Below are 17,400 nucleotides of genomic sequence, written 5' to 3'. Positions count from 1 at the left end.
TAACCCACACCCAGCCAAAGGAACAGCATAAGCACGACCCTCAGCCCTCTTGGGAGTGGCTCCCAGTCTCCACGCCCCTCAGTCCTGGCTGGTGAAAATGGTCACTCTCTCATGAAGGAAGCTCGGTCTCTCCCTCCCTTCTCACCCCCTGCCTGCGCGAGTATCAGCCAGCTTTGCTACTTCAGCCTCTGCCTGCAAACCTTCGGGGACTCTGAGCTTCCTCATATCCTGTGCAGGTCCCCATGCGTGGGATCCAGGCCACAGGACCGTCCCAGTGAATGGGGCTTTGCAGGGAGGGACGGGTAGGGGAGGACTCTATCACTGGCTGGAAGGACACGCTCTACCCCACAGGGGTACCTCTTAGGAGATGGGGGTCCACTTTCTTCTCTTCTGCAGGGAGGTTGAGGCATCAGGTTTCCAGGCTCTGCTAGTCATTTCCACCTCCATCTGTATTCGGAGGGCAAGAAAGTATGGCCGAGCCCCTCGGCGCAATGACTCATCTGTACCATGGGGGTCAGGGCAGGACCTGCCTTACATTACCATGTGTGAACCACTTAGAGCAGTGCCCGGCACAGAGTAAATGTGGCTCTGGCAGATCCGTGTTCAAACCCAAATTCTACCGCGTACCTGCTATGCGACCCTGGGCAAGTTTCTATCCTCTCTGAGCCCCCACTTTCTGCACCTGTAAAATGGGAGTAGCAGGGCGGCACCTGGGTGGCTCAGTCGGTTAAGCGTCTGATTCTTGATTTTGGCTCAGGTCCTGATCTCGTGGTTTATGGGATTGAGACCGAGCTGGGCTCTGCGCTGGCAGTAAGGAGCCTGCTTGGGATTCTCTGTCTCTCCCTCCCTCTCTCTCTTTCTCTGTCCCTCCCTGCCTCAAAATAAACATTTTAAAAAATAAATAAAATGGAAATAAAAGTATCTTCTTCATAGTGTGGTTGTGAAAATTAAGGGAGATGACAACCCAGTGTCTAGGTTGGTACAGGCTTAGCCAGGGGTAACTATTCCTCACAGAAACTGCCCTCCAGCATCTAAGCCCCTCGTGCTCCTTTGCACCCTCCACCTGGAGATCTCGATGGATTGCGGCCTAACATCAAATGTTTTTCTTGCCATTTCCAGGCAAGTAAAAAAGCACACAGGCTCGCTGACGAGTCCCAAAGAGTGACCAGGCCTAACGGGAACTCATATGTGCTGCTGGAAGCAGAGATAAGAGAGGTTCTAAATTCCTACAGACCTCACAGAGTGGAAGAGGCTTGAAACCTTTCTCTGTTCCAACCCAGCAATTTCACCTCTGGACATCTATTTTCAAGAAACCGCTCTTTAAACATAGACGAGGCTTTATCATCCCAGTGTTATCTATAATAATGAGCAGGGATGACCCAGAAGTCACCATCAGCAAAAAAACAATCGATAGAAACAGCCCCAGAAATGACCCAAGTGATAGAATTAGTAGAGAAAGCCATTAAAACACGATAACTATATTCTGTGTGTTTAAGATAGAAGAAAGCTTGGGGCGCCTGGGTGGCTCAGTCGGTTAAGCGTCCGGCTTCAGCTCAGGTCACGATCTCACGGTCTGTGAGTTCGAGCCCCGCGTCGGGGTCTGTGCCGACAACTCGGAGCCTGGAGCCTGCTACGGATTCTGTGTCTCCCTCTCTCTCTGCTCCTCCCTGCTCATGCTCTGTCTCTCTCTGTCTCAAAAATAAATAAAAACATTAAAAAAAAAAAGATAGAAGAAAGCTTGAGCAGGGTAAAGAGAAACATAGGAGATATTTTTTTAAAGACCCAAATTCCTAGAGAAAAAAAAAACCCACTCCTATAGAAGGAACAGTAGATAGGACTACGGCAGGTTTGACAATACAGATGGAAAGTCTAGATATTTTCTCGTCCTCCTAAGCAGGGATGGTGCCAGTGAAGACGATGATGGTGGGAATAACCATACCTACCGTCTGTTAATCTCTAGCTACAGACCAAGTCCTGTTCGCCCGCCATGTTGTTTAAAAATCCCCGTGACAGGCCTACGAAGTGGGGACTGTCATCGCCCCATTTACACATGAGGAAGTTGAAGACACGATGTTGAGCAACTTGCTCTAAGCGAAGAAGCAGCGGGAGCACCAGGGAGGCCAGCCTTAGCCCGGGAGGTCTGGGTTTGGACACCACCTCCCACCCTCTCCTCCTCCACGGAATGCAACACGGCCCTCACTGGGGTCGCTGTGGTGGCTTTCTTTCCGTGGGTGGGACTTGGTACAGTGTGCTGAATGCATGCGGCCTCTAAACCCCACAGCAGTCAGAAGGGGGAGGGACTCTCGTCCCCATATTGTCCTTATCTGCAAATGAGGAAGGCAAGGCCCATGGAGGGGGAGTGATTGGCCCAGGGTCCCACAGCTAGTAAGAGAAGGAGCCAGAGTTTGAAGCAGGTCCTCTGGCCCCAAGCCTAGCCTTTCAGGTGTGCCCTGGGGCCCCAGGAGGCGTCTGGGACAGCCAGTTTTGAGGCCTTTTCATTGCATCAATAGCGTCTCTTCTCTCCTGTTAGGGAAAAACCTTCTGGAATCAACAAAGGGCCTGTGGTCCTGGCTACTTTTGCTCCTGCCCAAATGATAACCAGATCAGGGGAAGCTGGGGCTCAGGGAGGTACCCACATGCCCCATCAGGAGCCCAGATCCGGAAGCCTGTACAGTGAGATCCCACCTTGGGAAGAGTGTAAGGGAACGACCATTGCAACACGCACGAGGGAGGCATGTCATCGAATATGCCAGAGATGTACAGAGCTTGCTTGCTGGCTAATTAGTTGCGTGCAGATTGTTTTCTCCCAGACGAGGTGGTCAGTTGGTGACTGAGTCAAGGAACAAAGGAAAAAGTAGAGTTGAGAGAAAGAACTCTCAGCAGTGACTCTTGCTGGCACACTTTTTTGGGTGAACTGGTAGCAAAGAAGTCCATCTGTGCTCTGTGTCCTCGGACAGCCACCCAACGGGCATGGGAGAAGACCGATTTTTGCCACCATTGGACCCTCCCTTAAGTCTTGAAAGGTTACCAGTGGAGCGTTTGTGGGAGACCGTCTCTATAATGCCTGTGTGTCCTGTCACCAAAACCTCCACCCTACTTAGGCTGGGTCCACACCATCTGCCTCAGTAGGATTCTCATACGCCAACTGGGGCAGACGTGCACAGTGAGCTGTCAACACACATCAGTTGCCTTCAAATCGTGCGTGTGCTTTGGCTCTAGAGTTCACTTAAGGAATAGATCGTACAGAAAGGATTCTGAACACAAACTGAGATTTAGCCTCAAGGATTTCTTTCACTGTACCACTACTGTATGGACTAGAATAATAAAAAATTGATTGGAAGCAACCTATATGCCCATCAAAAGGGGACTCGTTAAGTAAGCAGCATAGATGTATAAAAGAATGCGAGGTCGCCTTGCAAACTGTTACTACAGAAAAATACTTAATGACATAGAAATATGTTCAAGTTATAGGGGTAAGTGAAAAGACAGACTACAAAGTATTACTTGTAACATTTTTCTAATTTGGTCAGTGAAAAGTGTGGAAAAGTGCATACAGCTATAGAACCAGAAGAGTGTACGCCAGAATGTTAAGGGTGGAAACAACCCAAGTCCCTCTCTGTGGATGAATAGATAAGGAAGATGTGGCGTATATGTTAAAATGGAATATTATTTAGCCACGAACAGGACATGCCTCCATTTGTGACAACACAGATGGACATTATGCTAAGTGAGAGAGAAGTCAAAGACAAATACTGTATAATCTCACTTATAGGGGGAGTTTAAAAAAGCCAAACTCGTACAAACAGTAAAATGGTGGTCACCAGGGGACAGAGAAGAGTGGAAATAGGACAGATATTGTTTACAGGTCCTGGGGATTTAATGCACAGCCTAGCGAATACAGACAACAATATTGCATTGTAAGTATCAAACTTGCTAAGACATTAGACCTTCATTCCAGCCACTAAAAAGAAATCACAGTTGTGTGATGTGCTCGATAGAGGTACTAATTATGGCCACACTGGCAGTCGTAGTGTAATATATAAGTGTATCAACTCAACATGTTGCACACCTTCAATTTACACGATGATTTACGTGAAATGTATTTCAATCCAAAAAAGTGAATGGTGCCTAATGGATTCATAAATGACTTAAAATTTTTTTATTGTCTTTGATTTTCAAACCTCCTACACTGAACGTGTTCCTTTTGCAATCCAAATGTTTAAAAAAAAAAAAAACAGATCTTAAAAATAAAAATAACATTTCCCATGGCCAGAAAGAGGAAACAGAAAGAGCATACACCAGAGCCAGAGCTGGGAGGGCCGGGGGTGGGCTCGGCTGGGGGGGCGGGGGCAGGTACCCTGATTTAAGAGGCTGCCTGCGTGGAAGGGGACTTCCAGTAGCCGCTTCCAGGGCTGTGTGCGAGGACCATGAAACTTGCCCTGCTGTGCACGCTGCTGGTGTTTGCTGGTGAGTGGGGCAGGACCCACAGCTGGGAAGGGAAGGTGGGGTATGACTAGGTGATATCTCTTTCCTAGACTGGCCCTCTGCTCTGATCTCCACTGCCCTGGTCTCCCCCCCACAGTCCCCAACCCTTCCATCCCTGCCAGGAGCCAGCAGCAGTGGCCGGTCCCCTAGAATGCTGGCTTTGGCCAGGGAGCTCTGGGCTATCACGCTGTGCAGCGTGCCTCTGGTCTGCTGTGAGGACAAGCAGCTGGGGACTCAGACACTGGGGCCAGGTGAGCGGACACCTGGGGCCCTTTGGACACAAATTACAGAAAGGGATCTCCCCAGGCCACCCTGCTCCCCTCTGTCCCTTTGACCAGATAATAGCAATGTTTCGCTTACGCACAGCACTCTGTGCCTGTCTTTCAAGTTCATCGTCTCCTGTGAACCTGGGAAGAGGGCTTTGTTGACTGTGGTGGCAGATGGGGGGAGGTTTCCATTCGATCTTCAGCAGAGCAAATGTAAAAATGTGGCTGCCAGCAAATTGGGTGTATTTGTTTCTCGAACCATCTCAACGTATGTAGCGTTGGAGAGGATTTGTGCTTTAAAATGTGGATTTCTGTTATCCTGGGACTCCCAAAGTTTTTAGAGGAACACATCTCCAGGGTTACAGTGAAAACCATTAGGAAAATTGCAATCAAGCTACAGAAACTCATCTCTCCGACATAAAGAAACAAAGCACTGTAGAGGCAAAAGGTACAGATGAACCCGCATTCAACTGTTGGCCCACTGTCTCCTGGCAGTCTGACCTTGGCCAAGTCGCCTTACCTCTCTATGTCCTCACCTGCAAAATGGACATAATGGCACCCTCTTTGTAAGGTTGTTGGGTCTCTAATGAGAAAATGTATCCAAAATGTTTAGCAGGTTTAAGTAACAGCAAGCAAGCAACAGCTTAACACGCAGAGCGTGCATGATGAGGCGTTAGCCATGCTCACTCCTGGGGGAAAAGGGTCCAGCCCTCTTGGTGGCAGCTAAGGATAGAAAGAGCTACCAGGACAGGAATTCCTGACAAGCTAAGCCAGTTCGCCAAAGATCTCGTAACCGAAAATTGGGTCCCGCCATGTCTCCGGGCTGGGCCCACCTCACTTACAGAAGCAATGAGACTACCATCCAAAAGCTTTCTGAATCAAAGCTAAATGTACTCCTGGCCCGGCATGGGAGAAATGCACCATTCCGGCGTGAGTTTATTTGTGTATTCCTAAGCTGACGTGGAAAGGGCCAGGCTTAGGGCAGAAAGAGGGACGAGGGACACCAGAAAGGCAAGATTCTGAAGCCAGGTCCCTGCTGGCCCACAAGGTGGGTGGTCACTCACCTTGCAATGGTTTGCCTCCAGGTTCCTTAGCACAGCATCCGGGATTCCAGCAGGCCCGGGATCAGTCATTGGCTCCGCCAAAGCTTAACAAGGTTTCTCTTAAACATTTGTACAGCCAGAGCCACCATGTCAGACAGGAGTAGCAACGTGGATTCCTGCGCATTGAGGGACACGCTGGGGACACAGCAGGCCTGCATGGACCAGATACCCACCAGTCACTTTGGCTGCAACCCAAGGCAGCTGGTTTGGGATCTTGCCCTTGGCCCACTGCACCAGCCCCTCCCAAACCCCCTCTTCCCACCTCTACCTCCCCCAACTTGGGGTTTGCCCCCCACTTTACTATTTACTTCATTTGCGTGCACAGCTTTCATTATAACACCATTTAGCAGGGAATGGAGGGGAGGTCCATGATGAGGTCATTCGAAGGGGTGCACTGGGCCCGGTACCCCTGAGACTCGGCCCCATCTGTCTTCTTGAATCGTCTCTCGAGGTTGCACACATGTATACCTCGGTCTCCTTAGCTCGTCTGTTCCCCACCCCCCCGCCCGCCCAGGCTCTCCCCTGAATCCTTCGACTTAATGTATTTTATTCCTCCTGTCTCAACATAATGCATTCGTCTCCCCCAGTAAAATAAAATCCCCTTGCGGTCAATTCTAACCAGCAGCAATTAGAACTAAAATGAAAAATATCCATGAAAATCATTGATTTCTAAATCATACTGCCTCCCCAGGAGAGACTTGAGAGGGCGTTAGTGTGCGGCTTTCTGGAAGGGATGTGCAGGGCAGGGGCGGGTGCGGAGAGGAGGGTGTCTTCCTGTTACAGAATGGGGAACTCAGGGCAGAGGCAGTGACTGGAACCAAACTGCCCTGGGTTTCAGTGCTGGCTCCTCCATGTACCGGCCACTGTGACCTGGGCAAGGTACTAAGCCTCAATCTGCTCATCTGTAAAATGGGCATTAAAGGTAGTTCTCATTGTACCAATGCCAGTTTCTCAGTTCCTGTAAATCCACCATTATTATGTAAGCTGATAATAACATCAGAGGAAACTGGGTGCTGGGTGAGGCGTGTGTAAGAACTCTCTGTAGCTCTTTGCAACTTTTCTGTGCATCTAGAATATACCAAAATTATTTATTGAAAAAAAACAGTATTTATCTCATGGGTTGAACAGAGTCAATAAATTACTACATGAAAAGACCCATAATAAGCCCTCATTATCACTATATTTTATATATATGTATATATATATATATATTTTAAGTTTATTTGTTTATTTTGAGAGAAAGAGCATGAGCAGGGGAGGGGCAGACAGAGGGGGAGAGAGAATCCCAAGCAGGCTTTGCACTGTCAGCGCAGAGCCCAACTTGGGGCTCAAACCCACAAACTGCGAGATCATGACCTGAGCCGAAACCGAGATTCGGACGCTAAACCGACGGAGCCACCCAGGCACCCCACCATCACCATATTTTTAATAAACCTAGTGGTTGTTGTCATTTTTTTTCTTTTTCTTATTTTCTTTATTTTTTTTTTAAGTTTCATTTATTTTTGAGACAGGGAGAGACAGCATGAACAGGGGAGGGTCAGAGAGAGGGAGACACAGAATCAGAAACAGGCTCCAGGCTCTGAACTGTCAGCACAGAGCCCGACGCGGGGCTCAAACTCACGGACCGTGAGATCAAGACCTGAGCTGAAGTCGGCCGCTTAACCGACTGAGCCGCCCAGGCCCCCCTGTCATTTTCTCATCCAATGTCACTTGTTCGGTCCAGCAGGGCAGAAGGGCCAGGCGTGTGTCCCACCGGACTCCTCTGACGTTCATATCCTCTCCTTGTTACCGGGCTCTTTGGCAGGTGTGATTCCAACCCAGGGCGGGATCTTGAACCTGAACAAGATGATCAAACAAGTGACCAGAAAAACACCTATCTTCTCCTATTGGCCCTATGGCTGTCACTGCGGACCTGGTGGCAAAGGCCAACCCAAAGATGCCTCGGACTGGTAATCCCTTCCCAGACAGGACTGCGGGTGGCAATCCTGTCCTGCCCTCACCCGGGGACTCTCCCCTTTCCTGCTCCCTCACGCATTCATTCCGTGACTTCGTTTTATGCAGTGCGCTGGGAGCCCTGCCGAGGCCGGGTACGGCTCCAGCCTTCCTGGACCTTGCAGTCTAGCTGGTTCTGCAGAGTCTCTGAAGGCCCCCCTTGCACTTCCAAGCCCTGATCTAGTGATAACACCCACACACGCTCCCTGCTGGTTTGGTTTATTTGTTTTTTTTAATTTTTTTTATTTTTTATTTTTATTTTTTTTTCAACGTTTTTTTATTTATTTTTTGGGGGGACAGAGAGAGACAGAGCATGAACAGGGGAGGGGTAGAGAGAGAGGGAGACACAGAATCGGAAACAGGCTCCAGGCTCCGAGCCATCAGCCCAGAGCCTGACGCGGGGCTCGAACTCACGGACCGCGAGATCGTGACCTGGCTGAAGTCGGACGCTTAACCGACTGCGCCACCCAGGCGCCCCTATTTGTTTTTTTTTAATGCCTACCTCTTTTTGCCATTATCTCCTTCAAGCTTCACTGCAACCCCAGGAATCAACTAGGAGCGACCAGAGTCATCCAGGCCGGGGGTCACTTCCCTGACCCACCACTTACAGGCTGTGTGACCTTGGGCATGTGGCTTGACCTCCCTGAGTCTGATTCCTCATCTGTGAAATGGGCATTGTACCAGTGCCTCTGTCGTAGGGTGGTGGCGGAGATTCAGAGAATATTGATGGATAAAACAAATGCCTGGTGCCTAGAAAGCACCCACTAAGTGTCAGCTTGTGTGGTCATAAAGACTGGAGCCCTGCAGGCCTTGACTCTTCCCGGGTGGGCACTCGGTTTCTACTCTTGGGGCAGCTGTGTTCCCTGCCTGTCCCGTTCCCCGTCCTCTCCCTCCAGGTGCTGTCAGAACCATGACTGTTGCTACGCTCACCTGAGGCAGCACCGATGCCGTATCCACACAGACAACTATGACTACACCTTTTCCCAGGGGGACATCCAGTGTTGTGAGTGCCCGGGGCCTCGGGGTTCTGGCACTTAACTGCCTTCGTGTGCTGTGTGACAAGGCACAAGCTGCTCGCCCTCTGTTTTTCTCATGAGTCCAGTGATAGTAGCTGGGCTGTGGGGGAACGAGGGTGGGAGTATGGAGAGGTCCACTGAGGGCTTTGACCCCTTTAGGATTTGGAAGGCTGGCAGGTCTCAGCTGGGATCCCAGAGCCGCTATCAACCAGCTGTGTGACCTTGAACACATTGCGTGACCTCTCTGAACGTCAGTATTCGCCTCTGTAAACTCCGGATAACAGTGTGCTACCCCCCAAACTTAACTCAAGAACTGAAATGAGAGCAGACAGAATGAGTCTGTCTGTGCGAGAATGAGTCTCGCACATGCCTGCTGCCCAGCGCGTGCGTGATAAATCACGCAGACTACTGATGTCATTGTTACAACTGACGTTGTTATCGCCAGTTAACAGAGCAACCCGGCCAGGAGCTGCGCCACCCTGATGATCTCCATTTTACACACAAGGAAAGTGAGACCAGAGCGAAGAGGTGCTGGCCCAGGGTCACCCTGCTGCAGGTGACAGAGCCTGGGCTAGACCTCAGGTCCCCCCACCCCCACCCCTGGGTCCACGCCTGGAGGGAGGCGGCCGCTCTGAGCTGGGAATCACGTGGGCTCATCACACCAGAGTCCCCACTCATTAAAGTCTTAATAATAACAACAATCGTAGCCAACATTTATTGAGCACCTACTGTGTCCTGAGTGCTCTGCCTTCTCTAATACTCCCAGCAGCCCCAAGGCAGCTCCTACCCTCGCCCCCACGCACAGATAATGACACTGGTGCGCCAAGTTCCCTTTGGCCTCTGTCTCGGCGGGTACAGTTCCATCGGCCTGGAACACGCCCCACCCCCCCGCCCTCCACCACCTTCCACCCTGGCTTTTCACAGGGAGCAGACCCTTCCGATCTCAGTTCAAATGACTCCTGACACTGAGTCCGATCCCCCTACTTTGCCATCTTGGAGCCCCTGCAGCATTTCTTACTTCCGAGAGGAACAGTATGTATTATTCCTTTCTGTGGTCCTCTAATACCTGCTGCCTGCCCCCTCCCCCAGGAGTGTGAACCCCTTGTGTCCATTCTTGGTCAGTCCTGTCCCTCCAGGGCCCTGCCACGGGATGGGCGCTCAATCGCTTATGAAAGGGATGAATGAGTAACTAATGGAGTGACAGAGCTCAGAGAGGTCACGGTTTGTGCCCAAGGTCACGCGCCTAGGAAGCGGCTGGGAATGGGACTCTAAAGCTGAGCGACCCCTGCGCGGCCTCCAGAAACTCCCCGTAGGGACCCTAGACCCACGCCCGCCTCTGCCTCGGGAAGGGACAGACACTGAGCTCCCGTCTCCTCCACCCCACAGCCGACAAGGGCAGCTGGTGTGAGCAGCAGCTGTGTGCCTGCGACAAGGAGGTTGCCTTCTGCCTGAAGCGGAACCTGGAGACTTACAAGAGACACCTGCATCACTACTGGCGGCCCCACTGCAGAGGCCAGACCCCTATGTGCTAGGAGGAGCCCGCCCGGCCGTCCCTCGCCCCCTGCCCCGTTCCTCAGCATCTTGAGCGCTGCAAGTCCCGTGGGACTGCTGACATCCCTCAGTATCTAACCCCCTGCACCAGCCTGGGAGGGTCTCAACCTAGCCCCACCCACCACCTTGCTCCTGGACCTTCGAAACCTTCCCGACCAAGTTGGCAGCTGTCTCTTCCGCGGGTGGATTGAGATCGGAGGAAAAGCCGAGGCCAGGAGGCGCCTGGGGGATGGTGTTGGGGCCGAAGCGGCGGGTGTCAGGGGTGGGGGTTTGGGGATCATGGTGTGGCAGGTTCCCTCTGCCATTGCCACCCACCGGGCCTCCTGCCTGAGTCCCACCCGCTCTGACACACTGTCCGTGCTGCAGCCGGGGTGGCCTAAAGGGTAGTGTTGATCCTTCTGTCCACATGGCTCTACTCCTTAAAACGCCAGAGCCCTCCACCACCCCAGGAGAGGGCCTGTCGAGGAGTTTGGGACCTGTGCTCTCTGGCATACGTCACTCTCCCCAACTAGGCTGGGAGGTCCTCATGGGCAGGACGCATGACTATCTTGGATTCAGTTGCATCCCTGTGCCCAAAGCAGTGCCCGGGACCAAGAAGGGGCTCCCCGGATCCCTCTCGAGCAAAGGGCCAGCTGAAGCCACCCGGTCCTCTTGTTCCAGGCCTAGGTCTGCACGCACGTGTCCTTTCCTGTTTGCAGGTGCTTGCGCAGGCTGGGACCTCTGTGAAATGCTCCACCTGCTGTCCCCAGGTGGCTGATCCCCATCTAGGCTCCTCGGGGTCCAAGGGCTACTGGGGACGGAAGTGTCCCCTGGCTGACTCCTCCCTGGCTCCAAGGGCTCGCTCCCTCCTCCAAACCCGCATAGCACTTTACGGGGCTGCAATTTACCAAGCTTTGCCTTGAGTGATATATAATATCTGGGTTTTTCTGAACCCCTCCAACCAGACTGGAGCTCCTGGAGGACGGAGGCTATGTCTCTCATCTTTGTTTCCTCTGCTCCCCGACATAATAGGTGCTCAATTAATGCTTATGGACCAATGAGCCCATCACAGATGGATGGAGGTCGTGGCAGGTGTTATTGGTGCCTCACCCACATGCCCTCCCTGCCCAGGCTCCCAACCCCCAGCTAAGCCAGATGTTTGGCTGCTCTGTGCTCACATCTGTCTCCTTCTCCTACTTGTCTGCTGGGAGCTACCACCCCTCCTGTCCTTCCCACCTCTAACCAGTGACTAGAGAGCGTGATGCCAGATGGGTGTCGTTGCCCGACCCTGCCTCTGTGCAGGACCACCTGGGTGACATGCTGCATGCCCCAGAGCTCCTCGTGGGATCCGGCTGAGGCCAGATGTCTGGAACACCTCTTTGCTTAGCTTTGTACCCTGGCCCGGCCTGTTCCCCTTGTTGCCTTACAGGTTTCTCTTGAGAACACGCCCTCAGTAAATCACTCACTTGCACAAGAATCCTGTCTCAGGCTCGGCTTTCTGGGGAAACTGACTTGGGACAGACAGATGGATGGACGGATGGATGGATGGATGGATGGCCTTCTTCATATAAGGATCCACGATCTGTCATTTGTATGTGATTAGCTGTGTCTCCAGCAACAGGGCTGGAGCCACCCACATTCTCCAGCCGTGACAGACATAAGTGAAACAGCTGACCGATCACTTTTCCTTCGACATGAAGCTCAGTGTCTCATGTGAGGCTGGGTAATAGGAATTAGGAACCATGGGCACTGGGTTCAAATTCCAGTTATAACCACTGACTCGCCTCCCGAATCCCGGTTTCCTCACGTGCAAAGTAGAGCTGAAATTAAGGAGGAAGTAAGATGAGGTCAGAGGTCAGCATGTTAAACTAGATTAATGCATATGAACGGTGAGCACGGTCCCTGGCACACGGTAACGCCTCTATAAATGTTAACCGACGCCCCCCTGCTTTCCACCCAGCTCCCCTCTCCGCCGTCTACACGACTGCGCAGCCCTTTCCATTAGATCCTGACTCGCGATGTTCTTTTGTTCAAGAGCTGGCGGCCCCCCTTGTCGATTGGAGCCCCTGTGATAGTGACAGCATCAGTGTTGGCAAAGGATGGGTGTTATTTTCCATTACTACCCCCATTTTACAACCTGAGGTTCAGAATACGGACAGCAACCTCTGTGGTCCCACAGCCGGATTCCAGCCCAGACTCCCCCCACCCCACTCCCTGGTTCCCCATCCCATTTGTACTGGTCAGGAAGCTTCCTATGCCTCGATGGACTTCAACAATGAGGGCATTTACAACCTCACATGACAAGAAGTCCAGGGGCAAGGTGGCTCTTTAGTGGCTTGGTAATGTCTTCAGTACCTGGTTTCTTTCTTGCTCTGGCCGCTCTCACTGTGCTGCTTTGCCCCCTGGGTGGCTCAGAACAGCAGCGGTGCTCCAGCCCTCATGCCTGGACATGAAGACATCCAGCAGAGAATACGCTGTCCCTCTCGTGTCTGTTGTCAATGAGCCTTACCACCACCATCCGGCAGACTTTCCCAGCAGGACTGGCCACCCTGAGCCATAGTGGCTCAAGGTGATGGGATTAGTCTGGTCGGTTTAGATTCCTCAGGATTTATGTACCCTCGAGAGGAGACAGGGTTAACGTCCCCCGAGTGTCACGTAGCCACCAGAATGGGAGGTGTGAGGGTTGTCGATAGCATAGTGTTGGGTGGGCAAGTCTAGGGCTGGGTCAGGAATGGGGCTATCCCTGTGTGAGTGCAGCACCTAGCACAGGGCCTGGTGGTCCCAGAGCAGGTGATCAACAGTCACTTGTTATGAATGAATGAGTGAATGAATGAATGAATGAATGAATCCCAGGTTGGTAAAGACCTGGGACTTTGAACCAAGAGGTGGGATGGACAGATGGGGTCTCAGGGCAGCAGGACTGAGTCCCCAGAGTAAGGCAAGACTCCCCACCCCCCACCCTGTGGGTTCTCATTCTGGGCCAATTTCCAATCCCCGGAATTGGGTAAGAGGCACAAAGGAAGGAGAGACTCACAAGCAGCTTCTGTTCTCCACCCGGATCCATCCAGCAGCCCTGGGTGTAGGAGGCAGACAGGAGGACACAGTCACTGTGCTTCCTGTTCCCTCCAGGGTCAGAATCACAGAGGGACAACCCGGAGGGGGGTGGAGGGGGAGCCGAGACCTGACATTGAACACATGTGCTGCCCACTCACCCACTTCCCTCAACTCCCTGGGGCATGGGCACTGTCACCTGCATTTTCCAGGTGCAGAAACTGAAACTGAAGGGTGAGTCACTGGCTGATAAGTGGCAGGGCCGGGACTCGAACCCAGTCCTCTCTGGCTCCAGGGCCGCGTCTCACCCTACCTCCCACACTCTTTACTGGGACGCTTGGTGAATCAGCTCCGGGTGCCCTAGGTGGGGAGGAGCCACACCCCGGGATGAGGAGGTGAGGGTGGTTGTGGCAAGGCAGGAAGCCTGGGGAGAGGGCTGGTGAGTGCTAATTGTACCAACGGTAACTGTGGCACTCAGATACTGCCCTCCCATTGGGAGCGCTTAATCCCACCACCCGCTGATCCGACCCCCAGGCCACCCAGACCCAGGGTGCCACCTCCAGGGGGTGGGGGCCCAGCCCAGGGGCACGATGGGCAGCTGTTTTCTCCACCACTCTGCCTGTTTTTCCAGCAGGAGCCTCTATCCAAATACCCAAGCTCGACCCTGTCTCTGGGATGTGCGGGTGGGCCGGGGCTCCTGTCTCCCCTCTGCACCCTGCTTCCTGTGCCAGTGCCCCCTGGAGGGGGGTTGGGGGCTGTTGGCTTGGGGTGCACAGCATCCTTGCTCACTACTGAAGTCAGGTCTAGAGCCTATCTCACCCAGGCAGCCCAGACACATGGGAGTGAGGGCCTGGCTGGCACTAGAGCTTGGGGGGCGGGGGGGCTCCTCTATTTTTTTCCCAGTTGAAATAAAGAAGAGATTTTAGGGGTCCCTGGGTGGCTCAGTCAGTTAAACATCCCACTTCGGTTCAGGTCATGATCTCACAGTTTGTGGGTTCGAGCCCCGCGTCGGGCTCTGTGCTGACAGTGCAGAACCTGCTTGGGATTCTCTCTCTCTTTCCCTCCCCCACTTGTACTCTCTCAAAATAAATAAACTTAGAGGAAAAAAAAAAAGAGAAGAGATTTTAAAATAGTTTGTGAAAACGCGAAGCATGTCAGAGAAAGATTCCTTTCTGCGTCTGCTTTAGGTTCCTGGCCAAGCCTCATTCGCTTTGGGGGTCTCTCCTGGAAGGACTGCCTTCTTCCCCGGCTCTTAGCAAGACTGGCTCCTTCTGTCATCCAGAGCTCAGCTGGCAGTCACTCCCTCAGAGAAAGGTCCCTGCCCTCCCAACCGAAAGCAACCACCTCCCACCCTGATAGTCTCCCTGCCTTGTTTTCATTCTCTGCTCCCCTTATTCTGCTGGTTTTCTTAATCACTTACTCATCCAGCCATTTGTTGACCTTAGATTGGAAAGCGGGAGTGTTATCGCCTCCCGGCCCCTCCCTCAGAATTATCAGAAATCAGCCCCCCTCCCTCTGCCAAGAACACTCCCCCACTCCCAGGAGACCCTGGGGTCAAAGATCCTTCTGGAGGTGGGCTGCCTCTTCCGGAGCCCCTTCCCCGGCTGGCTTGGAGTTCCTAAGAACCTGCTAATACATTCTCTCATTTACACCTTATTACAGGTGCCCCTGCCAGGTGTGGCTTCTGACCTTCTTTTCCAGGGGAGGAAAACAGGTTCTGAGAAGTAAAACATCTCACCCCCAGTAACTCACTCTGCGAGAGGCGGCAGAGGCCGGGCACCCATGAGTCGCCGGGTGCCACCCTCTCCAGCCCAGATGCTGTGCTCCCTAAGGCAGGGGTTCTGAAACTTCGCAGAGGACAAGAATCCCCCGGCAGAGAGTGTTCAGAATGCAGGTTCTTGGGCCCCACCCCCAGAAGGTCTGATTCTGCAAGTCTAGGATGGGGCCCAGGAACCTGTATTTTTAACCAGGTCTGCTGGAGATTCTGTCTCTGGCTCAGGATCATACTCCAAAAAGGATGCAGGCCGTGTGTCCCCATGGCCCACCGTGGGGCTGACCAGCCTGATAAACCAACGATCCTGGGCCAGCGCAACTCACTGGGCTGCAAGATTGGAGACCCACCTTCTATTTTTTTTTTTTTAAGTTTCTATTTTTATTTATTTTGACAGAGGGTGAGCGAGCAGGGGTGGGGCAGAGAGAGGGGGAAAGAGAGAGAATCCCAAGCAGGCTTTGGGCTGTCAGTGCAGAGCCTGGTGTGGGGCTCGAACTCACAAACCAGTCGTGAGATCATGACCTGAGCCGAGATCAAGAGTGGTACGCTCACCCGACTAGGCCACCCAGGCGCCCCTGACGTCCCACCTTCTAGATCAGACTCCTTGCATGCACCGTTCTTTCCACTGAGTCTACTCCAAACTACCAGATAGGATAATGGTGAGGCTTATGCTTCCCAAACCCAGCCTTTGACACACCTCCTTCCAGACACTTGGTTTAATATTTCAATTTACTTTATTTTTTAACCTTTCCTAGCCTAAGTAAATTTATCTGAGAAGGAAATTAATTCCACTCTGGTATAAGGAAAGCCAGTATTACTTGTCATCAACAGACGGTGACCATAAAAATCAATGCAATGAAAATAAAACTCTTATTGGAAGGGTGCCTGGGTGGCTCAGTCAGGTAAGCATCCAATTTTTGATTTCGGTTCAGGTCATGTTCTCATGGTTGTGAGATCGAGCCCGGCGTGGGGCTCTGCCGTGAAGGCACAGAGCCTGCTTGGGATCCTGTGTCTCCCTCTCTCTCTGCCCCTCCCTTGCTCTCTCTCTCTCTCTCAAAATAAATTAATTAATTAAAAAACAATTTTAAACTCTTATTGGAGAGAAAAAGTGCACAGTCAATAGTTGGGTGAACTAGGCACACATGGGAGAGGTGCTGAGGATGCCCAGCCTCCACACAGAGACCACCTTCGCCTTGATGCATTCTGAAGAACTGGAAGGAACTGGAGAGAGAACAAGTCAGGCAGTCTGTGAGCAGCACAGTTTGTCCTCTTTGGGGAGTCCCAAGCCAGGTGGGTGGGGGTGGGGCGGGAGACACCAGCTGGGCGATGCTGTAGAAGGTCCTGGAGACGAGGGAGGCAGAACACAGGGACTGCTCTGGGGGAGCACAGGCACAGCCCGGGGGGCAGGTGGTCATGGTGTGGCTGGACTGGCCTGGGAGACCCCCACACTAGGCTGGCTTCCATCACTCTCTTGTCCCGGGGCCTCAAACGGGTTCAGAATATGCCCCTTTGCATAAGAATTATTTTGAGCTGAAGGCAATTAAGAATTGACAGATGCAGAAAGAGTTCTCTGCCCGTCCCTTATCTGCCTAAAAGCAGGACACAAATTTCCCTATGAGGAAGGTGCCCCCAACCCTCCTACTTGGAGAGAAGAGCAGCTCTTATCATCAAAGCTGGGAAGTCACCACCAAGATTGATTTGCATAAACACACTTTTCTAAAATAGCCTTTCTTCCATTAGTTCCTCCATATAGCATCTGGTCATCTCCCCCCAACTTACTATTACGTCCCGTGAAGCCCAAACCTTTTTTTCTTTGCTAAAAAGGAATCCTCTGAGTCTAACTTCTTTGAGTTTTCTTTTCTGGGAACTCCTATGCATGTCAATATTAATAAATATCATGCACCTTTTCTCCTGTTAACCTGTCTTTTGTTGGTTTAATTTGCAGGCCCCCATGAGCTAAACCTAAAAGGGTAGGGGAAAAGTTTTCTTCACCAACATTGGCCGGCAAGTCCCCATTGACACCAGAGTGGTCAGGGTGAAAAAGCTCATGTTAAATGGAAAAAGGTAGCAGGAGAAATGCTCTAACATAGTTAAGTAGTCAAGAGTATGGACTCAGGGTCCCACACACAAGGTCTGCCAGCTCTAGGGTCTCCTCACTCCAGGGTGTAGGATCTTGGGCACAAGTC

At 52.1% G+C, this 17,400-nt stretch overlaps 1 protein-coding gene across 1 annotated transcript; it reads left to right on the top strand.

The window, feature by feature from the left end:
* Positions 1 to 4,360: 4,360 nt before the first annotated feature.
* Positions 4,361 to 11,869, top strand: PLA2G2D (phospholipase A2 group IID). Its single transcript, XM_040463343.1, has 4 exons — positions 4,361 to 4,467; positions 7,659 to 7,803; positions 8,743 to 8,849; positions 10,249 to 11,869. The coding sequence occupies exons 1-4, from the start codon at positions 4,428 to 4,430 to the stop codon at positions 10,392 to 10,394; spliced, it is 438 nt and encodes a 145-aa protein (XP_040319277.1). The 5' UTR covers positions 4,361 to 4,427; the 3' UTR covers positions 10,395 to 11,869.
* Positions 11,870 to 17,400: the final 5,531 nt, after the last annotated feature.

This window comes from Herpailurus yagouaroundi, unplaced genomic scaffold, assembly GCF_014898765.1.
Source record: "Herpailurus yagouaroundi ecotype Mexico unplaced genomic scaffold, PumYag 77, whole genome shotgun sequence".
NCBI classification, from domain to species: Eukaryota; Metazoa; Chordata; class Mammalia; order Carnivora; family Felidae; genus Herpailurus; species Herpailurus yagouaroundi.
This window is presented reverse-complemented; position numbering and strand designations above follow the sequence as displayed.